Source organism: Oncorhynchus masou, chromosome 14, assembly GCF_036934945.1.
Source record: "Oncorhynchus masou masou isolate Uvic2021 chromosome 14, UVic_Omas_1.1, whole genome shotgun sequence".
Taxonomy (NCBI): domain Eukaryota; kingdom Metazoa; phylum Chordata; class Actinopteri; order Salmoniformes; family Salmonidae; genus Oncorhynchus; species Oncorhynchus masou.
This window is the reverse complement of record NC_088225.1, coordinates 18294689-18317686: the sequence shown is the minus strand read 5'-3', so window position 1 is coordinate 18317686 and position 22998 is coordinate 18294689. Positions and strand designations below refer to the sequence as shown.

Here is a 22998-nt window from a genome sequence, read left to right as displayed (position 1 = left end):
TAACTGCACCTGCGATAAAATATGCAAAATATCTGTAATCAACCAATCAAACACTAAGTATATCTTTGTTGATGGTTATTGACTACTCGACCGATCTTTATCAAGAGGTAATACAATAATGAACTTTAGGTCAATCAATGTTGGGATGATTCATATTACAGTTTTTTACAACACCATGGTACTAATTTCAGAACCTTGATGTCATTTTTCAAAACGTTAGACACAGATCTGACAACTGATGATCAAAATTAACATTTTTCAAAACTCTAACACTTTTTCCAATTGCTTGGATACAATACACATACAGCTAAGATAATTTGTTGATTGAACTAAAATCACCTGTTCAAAATGACACAACTTAACATCAAAGTATTACCATTTCTAAATGCAATTCACACATGACATCTGAAGTGACTGTATTCATTTCATTACAATTATATAATTGCAATGTAATTGTACAACTGCTCAAAATGATAAGTAACTGTTGCATTACTCTTAATACATAGTTTTATTAACTGACAAACAATATGTTTAGATCATGAAAGTTTCAGGATAACGAGATCCATTGACACCAATTACTGTCGAACATGAACCAATTGGACTACATTATCTATGGATGTCATATTTCATCATCATTCTTTATCAGACACGGTTTTGTATGGTCCCATATACCACTTTTCCAGACCATGTTTTCAGATTTGACATCACTGTAACACTCTCTTTATTAGGTACACCTATCTCGTACTGGGTAGGACCCCCTTTTGCCTCCACAACAGCCTGAATTATTCACAGTGTTGTACGTTAAGAGATGCCCTTCTGCACACCACTGTTTTAAATGGCTGTTATTTGAGTATTTATGGCCTTTCTGTTAGCTTGAATGAGTCTGGACATTCTCCTCTGATCTCTCAGTAACAAGGTGTTTTTGCCCACAGAACTGCCGCTCACTGAATGTGTTTTGTTTATCCCACCATTCTCTGTACACTCTAGAGACTGTAGTGTGCAAAAATCCCAGGAGGGCAACTGTTTCTGAGATGCTGGAACCACCATGTGTGGCACCTTGCCCGTTCTAATGTTTGGTCGAACAACAACTAAAGCTCTCTATACTCTATATACTGAGTTGCAGGCAGCCACATGATACACTGTTCGAAGGAGCTATTTGTGTTAACATGCAGGTGTACCTAATAAAGTATGCAGGCCCTTGTCATTTTCCAATACTGCCAACTCGTTACTGATGATTGATTTCACATTGTGGTACGAGTATATAGTGAAATGAGTGGTATCCACCTACAACAACACAGAGATAACATGGAGCCGGCAGGTGATCCAGGTCACAATAGAGGTCAAGCAGTGGGAGGAGGAAGACGAGGAAGACGTGGTGGTCAAAGGAATGGCAGGGGACAAGCACCCCTCTGAGAGGTGTGGGGGAACGTGGTAGAGGACAAGCACCCCTTCTGAGAGGTGGTCATGGGCCTCGTTTGAGAGGTGTGGGGGAACGTGGTAGAGGACAAGGCCACGGACCAAGACAGCGGCAGCAACAGCAGAGAGTGTCCAATGAAATCTGAGCAATAGTTCTAGCCCATGTCGTAAATCATGGCATGACAATGACTGAGGCAGCTACAATGATTCAACCAAACCTCAGAAGATCAACCGTGGCCTCAATCATCAGAACTTTCCGCAATGAGAACCAGTAAGTCTTCAGTATGCGCTAAACATTAGGCTACTCTCAATTGTCAAATAACTGTATACTGCATGCCAATGTGTACCACAGAGTAGGTGATGTGACTAAATGTGTTCTTACTGTCATTTTCCCTGCATAATAGAGACTAGGCCAAATGGGGGAGGCAGAGGCAAAATTCTGACTGACCAACAAGAACGGGTTGTGGTCAATTTGGTTCGGGACAGAAATTATATTCGCCTTACAGAAATTGGACAATGACGACATGTTCAATAATGTGGAAGCCATAAGTTTGCTGACTATTGCCTGCATGCTGAAAAGGCACCAGGTGTCTCTAAAACAGCTATATTGTGTGCCTTTTGAAAGAAATGCAGACAGAGTGAAGCAACTGAGGACTGAGTATGTTCAGGCGTGTTCAGTTTCAAGATGCCTGTTGTGAAAAATTCCCCAAAAATGCCACATCATTGTAATCAACAAATGAGGCAGGCTTCAACCTGGCCAAGACAAGGAGGAGAGGTCAGAATTTTGTTGGCCAGCGGGCAACCATCCAAGTACCTGGACAACGTGAGGCCAACATCGCCATGTGTGCGGCTATATTGGAAGATGGTGTGGTGGGACGCAGACCTTGTATTGGATCATATAATGCAGCTCTCCTTGTAACCTTCATTGATGAGCTAAACCAGGTCTGTAGAGCTGATGGCGTGACCTATGTCATTGTGTGGGATAATGTCAGGTTCCACCAGGCTCAAATGGTACAAGCCTGGTTTCAGGCCCATCCATGATTTACCACCCTGTACTGACGCCTTACTCTCCTTTCCTTAACCCGATAGAGGAATCTTTCTCCACATGGGGGTGGAAGGTATATGATAGGGGCCCTCACGAACAAGCCACCCTTCTCCAGGCCATGGATGACGCATGCAATGACATCACGGCAGACCAGTGTCAGGCCTGGATTCGCCATGCCCGAAGATTCTTCCCAAGATGTTTGGCGAATGAAATCATCCATTGTGATGTGGATGAGAACCTGTGGCCAAATCCACAAGACAGGGTTGATGGAAATATAGAAGTACAGTAATTAATCCTTTGTTTTGCTTTTTACAGTAAGCCAGCTGAGGAACACTGCAGTTGATGTTTTACTGTATTTTTAAATAAAAATTCTAGCTAGTTATTTTTTCTTTGATTCAAAGAAACCTATGTTGTGATTTTATTGTATTTCATCATTAAATGTCAAGTTTTGTTCAACAATTCCACTGTGTCTGTAGTATTCTCTCTACTAGTCATTTTACAGTGATGTATTCACGTGTAGTACCATAATGAAACATGTATAACATATTTTGTACTATAATATTTAATGATTGTACAAAGAACTACACAGTGAAACTAACGGTATATTGTGTGTGGGTGATCTATATTAATGTTCCTATGGTATTTCATGACAAATTGTTTATTTGAACCAATGATTCTGCTATTGCACGGTTTCTTTAAAGATGTGAATCCACAATGCAATGTTTTGAACATTGGACAGCCTGTGTTACAAGTGATGACTGTTTTGAGTTTTGTGTCCAGAGTTTTGAAAAATGACTGCAAGTTTCTGAAATGTCAAGGCTGTGGGTAACTGGTGAAAGGAGTCAGGCGCAGGAGAGCTGAGATGCGTGGACAAGGTATTTAATACAAGATAACACCAGTATAAACACAATACTCTGGTGCGGGAAAAATACCAGAACCACGACATAAACGGGCGTAATAACAAAACCCGGCAACAAAATACCAGCTGTCAGAAACAGCATGAACAATAAAACAAACACTCACACAAACATGGGGAAACCAGAGGGTTAAATAATGAACATGTAATGGGGGAATTGAAACCAGGTGTGTAGAAAACAAAGACAAAACAAATGGCTAGAAGGCCGGTGAAGTCCTCTCAAACAAGGAGCGAGACCGACTCCGGCGGAAGTCATGACATGAAATTGCTATTTTATTTAACTAGGCAAGTCAGTTAAGAACAAATTCTTAATGACAATGACAGTTTATGAACAGTGGGGCAGAACAACAGATTTTTATCTTGTCAGCTCAGGGATTTGATCTAGCAACCAAGATCTAACCACCAGGTTACCTGCCGCCCCTGAAATGAGTGTCAAAGTGATTGTAAAAAACTGTATTCATAAGAAAAAGGGATATATAAACCGGTGGACAGGTAGATACAGTTGAAGACAGAAGTTTACATACACTTAGGTTGGAGTCATTAAAACTCGTTTTTCAACCACTCCCCAAATTTCTTATTCACAAACTATAGTTTAGGCAAGTCGGTTAGGACATCTACTTTGTGCATAACACAAGTAATTTTTCCAAATTGTTATACAGACAGATTATTTCATTTATAATTCACTGTATCACAATTCCAGTGGGTCAGAAGTTTACATGCACTAAGTTGACTGTGCCTTTAAACAGCTTGGAATATTCCAGAAAATGATGTCATGGCTTTAGAAGCTTCTGTGAGGCTATTTGACATAATTTGAGTCAATTGCAGGTGTACCTGTGGATGTATTATAAGGCATGCCTTCAAACACAGTGCCTCTTTGCTTGACATCATAGGAAATCAAAGGAAAACAGCCATTGTAGACCTCCACAAGTCTGGTTCGTCCTTGGGAGCAATTTACAAACGTCTGAAGGTACCACGTTCATCTGAACAAACAATAGTACGCAAGTATAAACACCATGGGACCACGCAGCCAGGAAGGAGACGTGTTCTGTCTCCTAGAATTTAATGTATTTTGGTACTTTGGTGCGAAAAGTGCAAATCAATTCCAGAACAACAGCAAGGGACCTTGTGAAGATGTGGGAGGAAACAGGTACAAAAGTATCTATATACACTGTAAAACGAGTCCTATGTTGACATAACCTCAAAGGCCGCTCAAAAAGGAAGAAGCCAGTGCTCCAAATCTGCGATAACTGTCACGAATATTACCGAAGGTAACTCCCCTTCTTGTTCGGGTGGCGCTCAGCGGTCGTCGTCGCCGGTCTACTAGCTATCACCGATCCGTTGTTCTGTGTTCCTTTGGTTTTGTCTGATTGGTATCACCTGTTTCTTGTTTGGTTGTTAGGGTGGGGTTCAATATAGTTTGTTCAGCCCGCTTCTGTTTCATGCGGGCTTGTTCGTCTGTTCTGTTTTTGAATGTATTTTTGTTTGTATTTTTGGGTTTCGCGCTGTCCGTTATTATTTCTGATCATTTGTTTTCCTACTTTTGTTCATGTTATTTTTCCTGGACATTAAAGCGTGTTTTTTCCCACATCTTTTGCTCTCTGCGCCTGACTCCACACCTCCTCACTCATTTGTCGTAACAATAACAAAGCCAGACAACGGTTTGCAACTGCACATGTGGACAAAGATTGTACTTTTTGGGAGAAATGTCCTCTGGTCTGATGAAACAAAAATAGAACTGTTTGGCCATAATGACCATGCTTATGTTTGGAGGAAAAAGGGGAAGGCTTGCAAGCCGAAGAACACCATCCCAACCGTGAAGCACGGGGGTGGCAGCATCATGTTGTGAGGGCGCTTTTGTGCAGGCGTGACTGGTGCAATTCACAAAATGGATGGCATCATGAGGTAGGAAAATTATGTGGATATATTGAAGCAACATCTCAAGACATCAGTCAGGAAGTTAAAGCTTGGTCGCAAATGGGTCTTCCAAATGGACAATGACCCCAAGCATACTTCCAAAGTTGTGGAAAAATGGCTTAAGGACAACAAAGTCAAGGTATTGGAGTGGACATCACAAAGCCCTGACCTCAATCATATAGAACATTTGTGGGCAAAACCGAGCGTGTTGCGAGCAAGGAGGCCTACAAACCTGACTCAGTTACACCAGCTCTGTCAGGAGGAATGGGCCAAAATTCACTCAACTTATTGTGTGAAGCTTGGGAAGGCTACCCGAAATGTTTAACCCATGTTAAACAATATCAAGGCAATGCTACCAAATACTAATTGAATGTATGTAAACTTCTGACCCACTGGGAATGTGATGAAATAAATAAAAGCTAAAATAAATAATTCTCTCTACTATTATTCTGATATTTCACATTCTTAAAATAAAGTGGTGATCCTAACTGACCTAAGACAGGGTATTTTTACTAGGATTAAATGTGAAAAACTGAGTATAAAGGTATTTGGCTAAGGTGTATGTAAACTTCCGACTTCAACTGTACATATATGGAAAAGCATCTATTCTCCTTAGAAACTGAGACAAGTGTTGTTCGGAACACACACCCCAGTTGGTCATCAGTGCCTGTCTCTTCTCTGGCACAGATCCCATGTGGGCACTTGAGCCCTCTCCTGTGTCCCCTCAATAATCTACACCCGCACCTGCTGCCACACTGTAATCATAAAACAAAACTAGTGTCTGTGTGTGCATGTGTGGGTGTCTGTGTGGGAGTGTGCAAGTGTATGTTCAGGCCAGAGGAGGCTGGTGGGAGTAGCTATAGGAGGACACGTTCATTGTAATGTCTGGAATGGAATAAATGGAGTCAAACCTGGTTTCCATATGTTTCATGTCTTTGATACGGCTCCATTCAATCCATTCCAGACATTACAATGAGCCTGTCCTCCTATAACTCCTCCCTCCATCCTCCACAGGTCCATGCCCTTGCCATATTAGTAATTAGCATGTAATATAATGGTTAGGTTGGGGCCCTGCTATATACTGTCATCAAAACATACCCAGACTGTGTCTCTTGTTAAGTCGAGGTGCCCTCGCCGTTTCACATAATTTTCTGTGAATCTTCTCCAATCTTTTCAGCCGTCGCCAGTGTTATCAGTGACTGACTCAAGGAGCAGAAGGTTGAAGGAGCTTTGAGACGTGAGACTGGAGAATGTGTACCAATGGTTTGACAGGATGACTTGAGGCATGCATGAGGCATTCTTCTTGATGTGTTGATGACACCTTCCAGCCCATGTTAAGTTTTCTCACCTTTATCTGTATCTTTTCTTATCTGCCTCTTGTCACATGACATATCAATGGGCTGTTATTCACCAAGTTGGTTCAGTGGCTGTTTATGAGGAGGGGATGCTGATTCCCAGAATTCTGATCTTGTTTGTCTTTTTTAATTATTAAAGGCCCAGTGTCGTCAAAAACGTGATTTCTCAGTGTTTTATATATATATTTCCACCCTGTGACGTTGGAATAAAACCGTGAAATTGTGAAAATGATGACAATGCCCTTTTAGTGAAAGAGATGTTTGAAAAGACAGCCATAGCAAATTCTGTCTTGAGAAATTGCTCTTTGCTAAGAATCTACTTTTGTTTATTTTTTATCATTTTCATTTAAAACAATCACAGTAAGGTACTTTATTGTTACCCAGAAATTATATGATATTGTGATAAAAACGGCTGCATTGGACCATTAACTGTGTGGACACTTATAGTATGAATTCCCCAAATGAAACATGTATGGATCATACACAAACACACTGGACTGATACCCTTCACCCTGTCAATTATTGAGAGGCCAAAGAGAGAGAGAGAGAGAGAGAGAGAGAGAGAGAGAGAGAGAGAGGGGGACTATTTTGAGCGTAGAGACTTGTGTTGTGCAGCGAAGCAGTTGATGAGGGTGTCTCTGTTCACTGTCAAAAAATGGCAGGCGCGTCTGGTGGGATGATGACTCCCCCTGCCCCGCGTAGTGTTTGGTCAACCCTGTCAAATGGGGAGGGCATCCGAGATTCTCCAAATAGTAGCTTTTTCTACTGAAATGTAGCGGTTAGGACTTCGATTTACCCCTTTTCTTTCACTTCTCTTTGATCTTGTTGACGGGGAGGGCAGTGTGGGTTTTTCTCCTATTCATTAGATGATAACGACTGTCAATGATAGACTAATTCTAGAGCCTGTTTATTATTTTGTAGGCAAAGTGAAACGTTGTATGACTTTTATGACTATGAAATACCGTTTTTACACTTTCCTGTGTACCGCACGCAAAAACCGGCTTCCAGTTCTCTCTCCTGTGGAGCGAGCGCCTTTTTTTGTATCGCCCTAGCAACTGGTCCTCGCCGCTGCTGCCTTGTGACATTTCCTTGTCGCTTTGCTCACCAGCCATCGCATATTGAATTCGACTTTTTGCAACCGCCTGTATGCGGGGCCATTTTTGCATAGGGTATTTCCCTACTTCGTCTTTAATTTGATTTATTTAAAACTCTGGAGGTTCATGCGTCTGAGAAGTCTCATCTTTCTGCGTCAAAATGCCTGTGAGACGCGGTCATGTAGCCCTCCAGAACACTTATCTGGACACCATTATCCGGAAATTCGATGGACAAAGTAAGTGGACACACTTTACATTATGACCGAAAAAAGTAATAACATTACAGTGTGTTTATTATGTCTTTGCACCTGCCTATGTTTTCCACATGTTGCATGAATTCACATGCTGCACTAGATTATATTGCATGGGTTAACATGTTCTCCGTTCTTAAACTGGTCAGACCACTGGATCCTGATAGAAACTGTACATAGTGTCTTTGCTTAAAAGAGTTTGCATGTGACCACTAACCACTACTATACACTCTGTTAGTGCATATAACTGTGAGTGATATCCTTCTTGAACAGGACCTTACGCAGCACGCTTTACACACACAGTGCCTCTTCGTTTTCGTGCTTTTGTCTTGAATTAAATGGTATCGTAGAAACTGCCCCAGAATTTCTTTGCAACCCACTCAAACAAAACGTTATTGATCCATTCAGCAAAGAAGAAATCCAGTTGTTTAAAAAGAGGAATGGCTCTGATTAGCACTGAATTTCAATTACAGTAGAGCCCTATAACCGAGCTCAGTAGTGGCCTATAACCTAGCTCAGTAGTGGCCTATAACCTAGCTCAGTAGTGGCCTATAACCTAGCTCAGTAGTGGCCTATAACCTAGCTCAGTAGTGGCCTATAACCTAGCTCAGTAGTGACCTATAACCTAGCTCAGTAGTGGCCTATAACCTCGCTCAGTAGTGGCCTATAACCTAGCTCAGTAGTGGCCTATAACCTAGCTCAGTAGTGGCCTATAACCTAGCTCAGTAGTGGCCTATAACCTAGCTCAGTAGTGGCCTATAACCTAGCTCAGTAGTGGCCTATAACCTCGCTCAGTAGTGGCCTATAACCTAGCTCAGTAGTGGCCTATAACTATAAACCTAGCTCAGTAGTGGCCTATAACCTTGCTCAGTAGTGGCCTATAACCTCGCTCAGTAGTGGCCTATAACCTAGCTCAGTAGTGCCTATAACCTAGCTCAGTAGTGGCCTATAACCTAGCTCAGTAGTGGCCTATAACCTAGCTCAGTAGTGGCCTATAACCTAGCTCAGTAGTGGCCTATAACCTAGCTCAGTAGTGGCCTATAACCTAGCTCAGTAGTGGCCTATAACCTAGCTCAGTAGTGGCCTATAACTCAGTAGTGGCCTATAACCTCAGCTCAGTAGTGCCTATAACCTAGCTCAGTAGTGGTCTATAACCTAGCTCAGTAGTGGCCTATAACCTAGCTCAGTAGTGGCCTATAACCTAGTGCTCAGTAGTGTGCCTATAACCTAGTGCCTATAACCTAGCTCAGTAGTGCCTATAACCTAGCTCAGTAGTGGCCTATAACCTAGCTCAGTAGTGGCCTATAACCTAGCTCAGTAGTGGCCTATAACCTAGCTCAGTAGTGCCCTATAACCTCAGCCTATAACCTAGCTCAGTAGTGCCTATAACCTAGCTCAGTAGTGGCCTATAACCTAGCTCAGTAGTGGTCTATAACCTAGCTCAGTAGTGGCCTATAACCTAGCTCAGTAGTGGCCTATAACCTAGCTCAGTAGTGGCCTATAACCTAGCTCAGTAGTGGCCTATAACCTAGCTCAGTAGTGGTCTATAACCTAGCTCAGTAGTGGCTCAGTAGTATAACCTAGCTCAGTAGTGGTCTATAACCTAGCTCAGTAGTGGTCTATAACCTAGCTCAGTAGTGGTCTATAACCTAGCTCAGTAGTGGTCTATAACCTAGCTCAGTAGTGGTCTATAACCTAGCTCAGTAGTGGCCTATAACCTAGCTCAGTAGTGGCCTATAACCTAGCTCAGTAGTGGTCTATAACCTCGCTCAGTAGTGGCCTATAACCTAGCTCAGTAGTGGTCTATAACCTAGCTCAGTAGTGGCCTATAACCTAGCTCAGTAGTGGCCTATAACCTAGCTCAGTAGTGGTCTATAACCTAGCTCAGTAGTGGTCTATAACCTAGCTCAGTAGTGGTCTATAACCTAGCTCAGTAGTGGCCTATAACCTAGCTCAGTAGTGGTCTATAACCTAGCTCAGTAGTGGCCTATAACCTAGCTCAGTAGTGGTCTATAACCTAGCTCAGTAGTGGTCTATAACCTAGCTCAGTAGAGGCCTATAACCTAGCTCAGTAGTGGCCTATCTCTATGCTACTGTAAGTCTGACTGTGACTACTGTGCCTGTCACTGTCAGTGTTCTTCAGTCACAGTGTGAAGGCAGTCTGTTGACCACAGGGGTACAGCTCAAAATAACCCTCTCCACATTAAAGAGAGAAGATGCAATGTTCCACTTTTCACCTCAATTTCATGTTAAATGATTTCAGCTTGTTTAATTTGCTGTGCTGGCAGGTGACATTTCGGAATTAATTGTGTTACTCTGGGATTTTCAAAGGTCTCTGCAGAGGGGTCCTCAGAGACAGACCGATAAGTCCCATCAAACTGATGTCTTCCTTATCTCTGTGTGTGTGTGTGCGTAAGCACCCTGCCGGGTGATGCGTGTGCCAAACCACTGCTGCTTAGCAACAATCTGAGTCTGGGTGTCTGTGTTCTGAGGCATTGATAATGACTTAGGATAGGATGTACTTTCCACCAAACGGCCTCACCTATTTACTCTACACAGAGGAGCAAGGAGGGGGAAGGGGTTCTGCGTTTTCTGGGTGAAGCTCCAAATCGCTCTCCTCATATTTGTTTAAATGGGGAAGAATGAGAGTTGTGTAACTCAGTTTCATGAGGGGATAAAAAGAGGAGTAGAGACAGAGTCAGAGGCACAGATGTTTGAGCAGCTTTTCAACCTAAACTGTACTGATTGAATATCACGCTGTACGACAATATCAGTGTAGCTGATGTGACTTCGAGGGCAATTGTCATTAGCGCTGGAGACAATAGCCACACTCATGAACCTAGGTAAGGACGGCTGAAACCTATTGCACTATATTATAATCTTGATTGCGGACTGTCATTGCTGAGTCCAGCTGCTCCGTATTAGTCCCTCTGGGGCCACCTTGAATCATTACACTGATATGATTTGTGCCGCAGAGGGACTTGATTACTCCAATTTCAACTTGATGTTAAGGTGAATGTGATTAGTTGAATGCGATACTGAAATGAACACAGTCCAGACTTGAATTGGATCTGATTGAGAGACTTCTCCTTGAAATGATCATCACCTGATTATGATAACTGATTGATTCTGAAATTGGATAAACTTTGATTGTCCGATTTTGCATATTGCATTTGATGTAATAAGCCTTCAATTATAATTGTACTGTAACCACATTCCCACCATAATCATACATTTTCATATCTGCTCTGACTCTCCCCTTGGTTTCCTCCCAGATCGTAAGTTCCTGATAGCCAACGCTCAGATGAAGAACTGTGGCATTATCTACTGTAACGAGGGCTTCTGCCAGATGTTTGGCTTCTCACGGGCAGAGATCATGCAGCAGTCCTGCACCTGCCAGTTCTTGGTGGGGCCTGGCACCATGAAGACTGCCCTGGCACAGCTGGCACAGGCCCTGCTAGGGTCAGAGGAGCGCAAGGTGGAGATCCTCTACTACAACAAAGAAGGTAAGGAGAAGGTGGAGGGTTAGACAGAGAGGAAGAGATGGAAAGAGCAAGAGAGTCAAAGTGACAACATTACTCCCCTTCTTTATAGTGGGGAGTGCTGTAAAGGTCACATACAGAATATTTTGGTCCATCCAAGTGTCATGGCTGTCTCCCTCTCACTTTTATATAATGCTACTGTATGATGCAGTGTTACAGTATGTGGAGCCAGCTGCTGCAGACTCAGTGAACTCTCTTCTACTTATTTATCTGTCTGGGGAGTGGACATGGTGGAGCTGTCTTGGCCTGCTTACCTCACCTGCAACATGTTTATTCATCCCCTATAACAACACAGGGCAAGACTCAGATGCAGACACAGGAGGCAGATGGTTCGAGTCTCTGATATTTATTGAACAACAAAGGGCAGGCAAGAGGGCTGGTCGAGGACAGGTAAAAGTTCAGAACCAGGTCAGAGTTCCAAACGGTACAGGGAGTCAGGCAGGCTCAAGGTCAGGGCAGGCTGAATGGTCAGGCAGGCGGGCTCAGTGTCAGGGCAGGCTGAATGGTCAGGCAGGCGGGCTCAGTGTCAGGGCAGGCTGAATGGTCAGGCAGGCGGGCTCAGTGTCAGGGCAGGCAAAAGGTCAAAACCAGGAGGACTAGAAAAACAGAGACAAAAAAAGCAGGAGCACAGAAAAACACACTCGTTGACTTGACAAGACAAACTGGCACAGACAAATAGAGAACACAGGAATAAATACCCTGGGAATAATTGGGAAGATGGGTGACACCTGGAGGTGGGTGGAGACAATCACAAAGACAGGTGAAACAGATCAGGGCGTGACATCCCCACTCCCCATTCCCATCCTGTGCATAGCTGCACTAAGTAGTTTGGGGGTGGGGGTGCTGCAGGAGGATAGGGGGGGTGCAGATTATTTATTTTTTGCACACTCTACGGAAGCCTATGTAGGTCTGCTAATACAGGACAAGTAAAGGCCCAGTGCACTACTTTTGTGATTTTGTTTTATTAAAAAAAGAAAAATACTTGTATGCTCCTGTGTTTTGTCTCTTGTACATGTACACAGGGCCCGGGGTTGGAACCAAAATTATTTTCCAATTGTTTTGTTCTGAACAGAACCATATATAATATTTTTCGTTACACTGTTCCGACCAGCAAACTACAGTTCTGAACCGGTTCAACGTCCCCAAAGTACCTGTTTATATCGTTACTTCCTGTTCCTTTTTAAACCTTTATTTATTTTCCATTTAGCTCAACATTAAATTACTTTTCCAGCGTTGCCGGTCTTCTAGCCATCATCGATCCACTTTTCATTTTCCATGTGTTTTGTCTTGTTTTTCCTCACACCTGGTTTCAATTCCCTTTGTCTTGTTGTGTATTTAACCCTCTGTTCCCCCCATGTCTTTGTGTGGGATTGTTTATTGTGGTGCTTGTACATGTGTTGATTGGCGCGCGATGGGTTTTTGTACCCAATATCTTGTTATTTTTTATGCCGTTGGTTTTGCGATTAAACTGCTCCGGCTATTACCAAGTTCTGTTCTCCTGCATCTGACTTCACTGCCACCGGTTACGCACCCCTCACAAGCTTGCTATAGAGCTGGCACACTATAGCTCAGTGAGTTGTTCACATGCGTTATGGAAAGACAAGTGTAGGGCGTGAGATGCAACTGAAATTTTGCGAATGGGGAGACAGCGAGAGAGGGTGGAGGAGGAGGCCCACAGATTTATACCTACGGAAGAGCGGCTTCTAGGGTAGAATTTTGAATGTCTTTGAACTTCAGAGTTGGCTTAACGTTGGACCAGAATAGCTGGCTAGCTAACAAGCTTTCGTGTGCACAGCGGCACCTGAATTAAAAACACATCTTATCTTTTTAAAGTTAATAAATCCAATGTGAACTATAGGATCCCTAACTAGCGTTGAAATAGTTCATCCATCCTGCTGTAATGAAAAATCTCCCTCCCTATCTTGTGGATTATATTTGTAATGTCCGCAGGCTACAGCTATACTTCTGAGGGGCAGATAGACTACACACACTCTGGCAAAGATTTTCACCTGGCAGACTTTGGAAGAAGTTAATGATTGACAGAGGGAGAGCTTTGCATAGGCGCTTTGTTGCATTTTTAAATTTTAAATAATGGTTATGTTCCAGAACAATATAGATCACTTTCGTTCCCTGGTCTGGTTCTGATTCTGTTCCTTAAAAATGTCATTATTTTCCAGTTTGTTTTGCGACCCCTGCAAAGGACAGAGGGACAAGCAAACAGACCTGGCTAGTGAGGCTGTAGACACAATGCCGTTACGTTAGTCATTTGGGCATGAGAAGTGCCGTGTCGGAGAGCTTGTTGTCATGGAAATATTGTCAGTATGCCAGCTCAAATCCACTGAACATCTATTTATTTTGTATCCCAGTAATGCATACAGTCATGAACGCAGGTGCCCACACAAGCACGAATGAATTGTAAATGGGTACAATTCATCATACACAATAAAAATGCATTATATTGTTGTACTTGATTGATCTTAATTGATCAATCACTGAATGCATGTGTTTGTTTGTTGATGTGTGTGTGTGAGTGTAAAACAAGGACATTTCCTGGGGACATTACTCCGGGGACATTTGCCAGTCCCCAAAATGAAAATGGCTGTTTTAGGCTTAGGGGTTAGGTTTAGGGGTTAGGGTTACAATTAGGATTAGGGGTTAAGAGTTGGAGTTAGGGTTAGGGTTAGGGTTTGGTTAAGGGTTAGGTTTAGGTTTAGGGGTTAGGGAAAATAGGATTTTGAATGGGAATCAATTAGGCTTGGGCAGTGGACCCCGTATACCAGGGTATTTGGAAATAGCCACAGGATGGTTTTTCAATACCGTCAATACCTTTGAAACTGTTTCTTTGAAGTCTTTCAATAAATTGTAATATTTGTGTCTGTTTTTTAGGTAAATACCTGCAGTCAAACTGTGCAATATGTTAGGAGAGCATTAGGAGATAAAGCAGATTGTGTTCTTCTTTTCACCTGTCAAATTATTTTACATTATGAGGCTTAGTAGTTCCCCAGAACAGGCAGTCACATGTTTGTTCGGGTTATAGCACAATGGGAGTAAGCAGGAACAGGTGAGCCCATCTGTGTATTGACAGGGTTGTGTTTTATACTGAAGGTCAACAATGCCAAAGGTGCTTCAACAAAGTACTTAGTAAAGGGTCTGAATACTTATGTACAGTAAATGGGATATTTCAGTTTTTTATTTTTAATAAATTTGCAACAAGTTTTTGTTCTGTCATTCTGGGGTATTGTTCGTAGATTGATGAGGACAAATAAGGCTGTAACGTAACAAAATGTGGAAAAAGTGAAGGGGTCTGAATACTTTCCGAATGCACAGTATCTAAGTGCTGAATGAATAAGGTGACGGGGCATCATATTGTGTTAGCTTTCTGCCAAGTTTGAGAAGTCAAAGCCCGTTGGATGAGTTATCTGTACAACTGCCACTGCTAACTTTTTTTCTCCTCTCTGTTCTCGAGAGAGGAGAAACTGGCTCTCGTGAGGACTTCCGCAGGAAAGGACGAGCTAGAGTTACCTCTGCTGCAGAGGTCAATGCGGAACATTTCAAGAACTTGTAGTAGGGGGTTGTAGTTCCCGAACAAGCCAATATTCTACATAGTTTAGAGCATAAAGCATGGTAATTAACTACAATGACTATAATCCATTGCACATCTACTTGTTCTGTCTGTGTTTAATTTACGCCTACTACAGAAGAGACAGAAGAATGCACCTCAAAAGCACTAATCGCTCAGTACTATGATTGATATGCCACTCTATTCCCCTCTCTTCTGTAGTTCTCTTGCTTTCTTTCTTCCTCTCTCTTTCTCTAGCTCTCCCTCTCGCCCGCTCTCTCCCTCCCCTCTTCCTACAGTCTGTCTACGTTTTGATTGGTCTTATTCTCTGTCTCCCTCTATATCTCATTTTCTGCATCCCCCTCTATCTGTTTCTCCTATGCTAGGACAGGTTGACAGCCCTCACCCTGGCTTCACTTGAACAGAAAGGAAGGTCTCATAAATGCCCTGGGAAAACATCCAGTCATGGAAAGAAACTACAAGGCTATACTGCTGTTTGAAAGGCCTCTCCACATAAAACTGAAATGAGATGGCAGTAACAGCCCACCAACCATGAAACCTGATACTCTGAGTCTAAGTGTGTTCAGTGTTAAGGAGAGCACAGTCAGATAAGATTAAACAATATTTATAGTTACTTGAGCTGTCCTGAAGTCTACTTATTTACCTTTGAGCCCAGGTTCGGATGGCCATTAGCAGCTTTATAATGTTATGTCTCTCCCCCCTGCAGGGACCTGCAGGCCCTGTCTGATTGATGTTGTTCCTGTGAAGAAAGCAGAGGGACAGGTCATCATGTTCATCCTCAACTTCCAGGAAATCATTGACCCCTCCCTCAAGAAACCAGGTCTGAGACAGAGGGTGGCCCAGGGCTGGGTATGGGCAGGTCAGTGTGGAAGTGTGTGTGTGATGACAGTGTGTGTGTGATACTGTCTGTCTGTCTGCCTGTCTTTCTGCATCAACCTGTTGATGCCATGTTGAATGTAGCTGTGTTATAACATACAGAATGTGACTACATCCTGGTACTGTATGTGTATTTATGTAAAGTGTATGTATAAGCACTCTGTGGTTTCTCAGGGCAGAGTCGCAGGCTGAAGTTGAGACTGCCATTGGTACGTGCAATGCGTCAGTCTTCCCTCGCCAAAGACCAGTTTGGGGGGGTGGTGGTGGACTACCCACAGGTAAGGTGGCCAGAGACTCCCATACACACATAGGCCTATACACACAGTGTTCGTCTAAATATGACCTTACATATAATATATCTTGATTATCTCAGTTCCTGTATCTCTTATGTTTTGTAATGAATATAGCTTCAGTCACATACATTTAGCAGTAAGTAGAAATCTAGTACAATATTTAGCCTATGATTGTCCTCTTCCTCCTTCCCTAATTCAGCCCAACAGTGAAGAGATCCCTCTGAAAGAGTTCCGTATCCCGTCCAAGGAGAGCTGCATGCAGTCTGAGACAGAGGCGCTGATAGAGCAGGACCACGAGTCCTCCCAGCCTGCAAGCCACTACTCCCCCAAACTGCTGTCCCTATTGTCAGAGCGGCTGGAACCCAGCGTGCCCTTCCTCCCCAGCAGCCCCTTCTCCAGTGCAGCCTTCCCCAGGACGGTCCTGCCCCGGAGCCGCTCCAGAGAGACTGTCGACAGCCTCCGCAGAGCTTCCTCCCTGGATGACCTCAGCAGCATGAGGGCCGAGTCGGGCCGACCAGGAGACCCACGCTCCAACAGCAGTGAGTTTGTGTGTGTGTGTGCCCAGACATAAGTGTAGTCTGTTGCCATTTTTGTGGCCCCTCTGACAGGAAGAAATGTGGCTGTCTCCTCTTACAGTTCCATCTGAATCAAAACAAACCAAGCCAAAGCTACCTGGGCCTGTTGGAGGTATTCTGTTCTCTAGAAAATGCAAATCCTCACTCCCATTCCGCAAGCACTGAGCATGTGCTGCAGCAGGGTCACTAATCAATGTCTCTAACCTATAGCCTGTGTGTGTGTGTGTGTGTGTGTGTGTGTGTGCCAGGTCTATAGGAGTCCCAGTCACTCAGAGGCCATCATTTACTCATCACACAGCTAATACTATGGGCTATGGAGTGCGGGGCTGTGGACTTTCCATCTACCCCAGGGAAATAATGTAGAGGAATACATGCATCCCCGCAATGCATTAACACACTCCCTCTCATTTCACTACTCTATCAATTTAATTGGCTTTATTGGCATGAGAAACATATGTTTACTTTGCCAAAACAAGTGAAACAGATAATAAACTCTCTCTGTGTCTTTCTCACTCAGATGCTTTGCTCAGTATAAACCAAGATGTTTCTCACCGAGAGGAATGGAAATTGCATTATAACACATTAGATTTTTAGTTCTGAATGTGTTACTTGCAGTTTAAATAAAGGATTTGAATGATAATATAATATGTAAACTGGTTGTTGAAAGTAGATAGAGACACAGTCATGAGAGATGAGTGTTGTTGTGTGCAGACCTGAAGGCCGGTACTCTGAGCTCCACCTCAGACTCGGACCTGATGCGACGCAGGACCAGCACTCGTAACCCCCTCACACTCAGTTTCGCCTCCGACCTCTTGCGACCGCCCTCGCCCACTGAGATCGAGATCATCGCTCCCAGCAAAGTAAAGGACCGCCACCGAGACGTCACAGAGAAGGTCACACATGTCACGCAGGTGAGACACATGGTCCTCACAAGCACTCATTTCACACAACCACAACCATGTGATTGCCTGACTCAACCTGTATTCTGCTTATATATTAAGGGATTTTTAAAGTGAGTTTTTTCAGAACGGTATGTGCGATATTGTGTACACAGGATGTTGTGTAAAAGGAACGTTGGGTTATTGAGAAGTGGTGGATTACATCTCTTCGGTCTGACTTCCTGTGTTGCAAGCTTTCTGCTGAAGAAGCAGCTGCATGTCACTCAGGAGTTTCCACATGCATCCACACAAACACACAAACAGGAACGATATACTGTATATAAAATGAATGTTTTTTTCAGTCACTTTGGTGCTATTTTCAAAAGTATGTGATGCATTTTCTTAATACAAAACTCCAAACTGGTAACACTTGTAACACGGCAAGTCTCATAAAGCGTTTTATTGTGCATTTATTTAGTTTGAATGCATCTTTCACCACCCAACCATTCATCCAACATATAAATGTACTGTGAAATACCATGGGAACATTCATTTAATCATCAAAACACAACATATTAATATCTTCTCAATGTAGTTATTTTAACAGCTAGTTAATGGGAAAAGGAAACCGCACACTGCTCTTGGTAGTATCACTGATATTTAATAAGCTTACATATCTGCCTCGCGGTCCCAGCTAGTTAATCCAATAGATAGATACATGTTTCAAAATGCCCTTTGAATATAATATGCTACAGTACTGTTTTCACATTCGACAATCCACTTGCACTATCTATTGAAATTGAACATCAAATTTCAATCATTTCTATCCCATGTGTGATCTTTCACAATCGATGAAAAGAAAATCTGTATTGTTCAGATATAATTCCAACATAGGTGTACTGTAATCAAATGAAAGAAACATAACATTTAGCAAGCATTAGTTTGCATCAGGCCTGTCTTGAGCATTTGGCCATTGGTTCTCATCGACATCGCAGTAAATGTCCTCATTGTTCATGCACCTGGGGAATAACCTTTTGGGATGGAGAATCCAAGCCTGACAAGTCTGGATGGATTGATGTCATTACATGACTCATTCATGGCCTGAAGGAGCATGGTACGCTCATGGGGATGACAATCATATATCTTCCACCTGTACTGTAATATGTATTGTATTTTACAGTATTGTATTGTACTTATGTATTGTAGTGGTCCTGTATGTGGCTCAGTTCATAAGAGCATGGCACTAGCAAGACCAGAGTTGTGTGTTCGATTTCCACTGGGGTCACTTAGGATAGAGATTCACTGTTGCCACTTAGGATAGAAGCATCTGCTACGTAAATGGAATATATTATAGTATTACAGTACTGTACTGGGATCATCATGCGCAGTGCCAAGTGTCGGCTGGAATGTTGTAAAGCTTGCCGTCATTGGACTCTGGAGCAGTGGAAACGCGTTCTCTGGAGTGATGCATCACACTTCACTATCAGTCAGACGGACAAATCTGGATTTGGTGGATGCCAGGATAACACTACCTACCCCAATGCAACCCCATCAAACACCATTGGGATGAATTGGAACGCCGACTGCGAGCCAGGCCTAATCGCCCAACATCAGTGCCCGACCTCCCTAATTCTCTTGTGGCTGAATGGACGTCCCCAACATCTAGTGGAAAGACTTCCCAGAATAGTGGAGGCAGTTTAGGCAGCAAAGGGGGGACCAACTCCATATTAATGCTAATGATTTTGGAATGAGATGTTCGACAAGCAGGTGTCCACATACTTTTCGTCATGTAGTGTGTAAGAGGATATTATCTCCTGTATGAACATTTTGTTGGCTATATGTATGGAGATGTTACTTAGCATCACTACTGTACTATATGCTCTTGTCTCTCTGCATGTATAAGAGGGAGAATGGGGAAAAGACAGTTTGTATGTGTGAAAGAAAGATCCCACCTTCCATAGTGTGACATCTGTGCCAGCAGAAGAACTTCTCACACCCACATGTCATCACACTAAGTTTGAGTACATTGTCATAACCTGTAATGCCATGGAAACACTAACGCAGTGAGCTGGCCCCACAACACTACTGCGTAGCACACTGACCCACATGTCTGTGGTGGGACAGTCAGAGTGGCCACCAGCCAGATGAACCCACACTCTAACCCTGGCTGCCCTGACTTCACTTGTCCACTACAAGAGGAATAATGTGACTCAATATTAGGGATTTTTGTGGTATTACTAGATGTGTGTGTGTGTCAGGTGAGCATACATGTCTTATGACAGTACATTTGAGTGTTATAACGGGGGTTTATATCATCAGAATTTAGTTGATTGATTGTGAATGGGCAGTTGGACTTGCTGCTAATGTTAGCATTGCTCTGAGTGAGAGGTGAGCTCTTTAGGTTGCCATGTCAATGCCCTCTGTCTTGCTCGCTGGGTGCACATGGGAGGCAATTTGGCGTGCCTCTAGTTCCTACCAATGGAAAAGTCGATCGGGCCAATAGATGCCCCCCTCTCCACTTCCTCCAAACCTGCTCCTGGTAGAGTCCTCAGCTGCTGATCACTATAAATACCACACACATGTACTCTCAAATTATATGAGCTGTGGTGTTTGTTTTTTATTCACCCTCACCAACAAGTTCACACACCTAGAAGATAATTAGACTGGAGAAGTCATCATGTTTGGCAGGACATGGAGTGGCAAGGAGTGAAATGTTAGCACAAACAGGCTGGATTTCTACAGGCTAATTATGTTGCCTTCCCAGGGTTGGGGTCAAATCCATTTCAATTCCAGTCAATTCAGAAAGTAAACCACGTTTCAAGTCCAAATTGTCCTAATTGAAAAGCATTGAAGAGAATTGGAATTTCAGTGAATTCCTGAATTGACTGGAATTGGAAATGGAATTTACCCCAACCTTATACCTTTCCAACTGATATTTGACGATTTCAACAATTTCTTTCTAAAAACATTCTCTAAAGTGTTTTAGAGATAATGTACACAAAACAAAAATATCAACGCAACATGTAAAGTGTTGGTCCCATATTTAATGAGCTGAAATAAAAGATCTCAGAAATGTTCTATACCCACAAAAAGCTTCTTTCTCTACAATGTTGTCCACAAATTTGTTTACATCCCTGATAGTGAGCATTTCTCCTGTTCAAATATGACCCAACGACCTGACAGGTGTGGCATATCAAGAAGCTTGTGCTGAGGACAATAAAAGGCCACTCTAAAATGTGCAGTTGTGTCACATAACACAATGCCACAGATGTCTAAAATTTTGAGGGAGCGTGCAATTGGCATGCTGACTACAGGAATGTCCACCAGAGCTGTTGTCAGAGAATTGAATGTTCATTTCCCCACCATAAGCCGCCTCCATGTCGTTTTAGAGAATTTGGCAATACATCCAACCGGCCTCACAAGCGCAGACCAAACCATGTGTACGGTGTTGTGTGGGTGAGCGGTTTGCTGATGTCAATGTTGTGAACAGAGTGCTCCATGGTGGCAGTCGGGTTATGGTATGGGCAGTCATAAGCTATGGATAACAAACACAATTGCATTTTATCGATGGCAATTTGAATTACCAAAAATACTGTGACGAGATCCTGAGGCCCATTGTGAGCCCCATTTTTTAAAAAGGTATCTGTAACCAACAGTTGCATATCTGTATTCCCAGTTATGTGAAATCGATAGATTAAATTCACTGATTTCCTCATATGAACTGTAACTCAGTAAAATCTTTGAAATTGTTGTATATTGGTTTATATTTTGTTCAGTATAGAAACAATATATATATATATATGATGAAAAAATATATATACAGCACCAGTCAAAGGTTTAGACACCACTACTCATTTCAGAGTTTTTCTTTATTTTTACTATTTTCTACATTGTAGAATAATATTGAAGACATCAAAACTATGAAAAAACACATGTCGTAACCAAACAGAATTAAACCAATCAAAGTATATGCCTTGATGACAGCTTTGCACACTCTTATCATTCTCTCAACCAGCTTTACCTGGAATGCTTTTACAACAGTCTTGAAGGAGTCTTGTTGGCTGCTTTTCCTTCACTCTGCTGTCCAACTTGTCAGGACCCGGTTTCGAACCTGGGTCTCCGGAGTGAGAAACAGTCACTTAACCAACTGAGCCACGAATAGTCAGCAGAACCCAGAAGATGAGGCAGACACAGCAGTACTTAAGACGGTGTATTTAATAAAGAAAAAAGGAGAAGTCCTACAATACAAAAATGGCAAATCCAAAAGGTGGTAGGTATAGCACAAAAAGCCTCAAAAGATACTCAAAAAACAAAAAACAGAAATCCACAAGAGCATCCACTGGAAATGACAAGAATACACAGAACACTAGGGCTGGGTGCTAACATACAAACACAGAGCCCAGAACTGAGGGAAACAAAGGGTTTAAATACAATCAGGGGAAACGAGACACAGGTGCAAATAATAATGGGGATCAAGGGAAAAACATAAGGACAAAAAGCACAATGGGGGCATCTAGTGACCAACAACCGGAACAACCCTGGCCAAATCCTGACACAACTCATCCCAAACCATCTCAATTGGGTTGAGGTCGGGTAATTGTGGGGGCCATGTCATCTGATGCAGCACTCCATCACTCTCGTTCTTGGTCAAATAGAACTTACACAGCCTGGAGGTGTGTTGGGTCATTGTCCTGTTGAAATACAAATAATAGTCCCACTAAGCGCAAACCAGATGGAATGGCGTATCGCTGCAGAATGCTGTGGTAGCCATGCTGGTTAAGTGTGCCTTGAATTCTAAATAAATCAAAGACAATGTCACCAGCAAAGCACCCCCACACCACCACACCTCCTCCTCCATGCTTCACGGTGGAAACCACACATACAGCGATCATCCGTTCACCTACTGTGCTTCTCACAAAGACACAGCGGTTGGAACCAAAAATCTCAAATTTGGATTCATCAGACCAAAGGACAGATTTCCACCGGACTAATGTCCATTGCTTGTGTTTCTTGTCCCAAGGAAGTCTCTTCTTATTATTGGTGTCCTTTATTAGTGGTTTCTTTGCAGCAATTCGACCATGAAGGGGCGGCAGGGTAGCCTAGTGGTTAGAGCGCTGGACTAGTATTATTCTTCCGTCAACCTCCACACTAGATGGGCATGATGAGATAGATCTACCAAGTAAGCCCTTAACTGTGTTCCATACCTTTTCAGAATCATTTTTACAATCAATAAAAGCATTGTTGTAAAATAACATTTTTTTCT

At 42.8% G+C, this 22998-nt stretch overlaps 1 protein-coding gene across 3 annotated transcripts in view; it reads left to right on the top strand.

Moving 5' to 3' along the window:
• Positions 1 to 7280: 7280 nt before the first annotated feature.
• The window catches only part of kcnh6a (potassium voltage-gated channel, subfamily H (eag-related), member 6a), a 43710-nt gene continuing 27992 nt past the window's right edge, over positions 7281 to 22998 (top strand). The window contains exons 1-7 of one of the 3 annotated variants that reach the window (XM_064986765.1): positions 7281 to 7976; positions 11267 to 11497; positions 15820 to 15933; positions 16164 to 16267; positions 16482 to 16821; positions 16919 to 16969; positions 17569 to 17768. In XM_064986765.1, coding sequence (XP_064842837.1) covers positions 7901 to 7976; positions 11267 to 11497; positions 15820 to 15933; positions 16164 to 16267; positions 16482 to 16821; positions 16919 to 16969; positions 17569 to 17768 — 1116 coding nt within the window. In that variant the 5' untranslated portion in view covers positions 7281 to 7900. Of the gene's footprint in view, positions 7977 to 11266; positions 11498 to 15819; positions 15973 to 16163; positions 16268 to 16481; positions 16822 to 16918; positions 16970 to 17568; positions 17769 to 22998 lie in introns of all 3 variants that reach the window. The other 2 variants (XM_064986764.1, XM_064986766.1) reach the window with 2 other exon arrangements.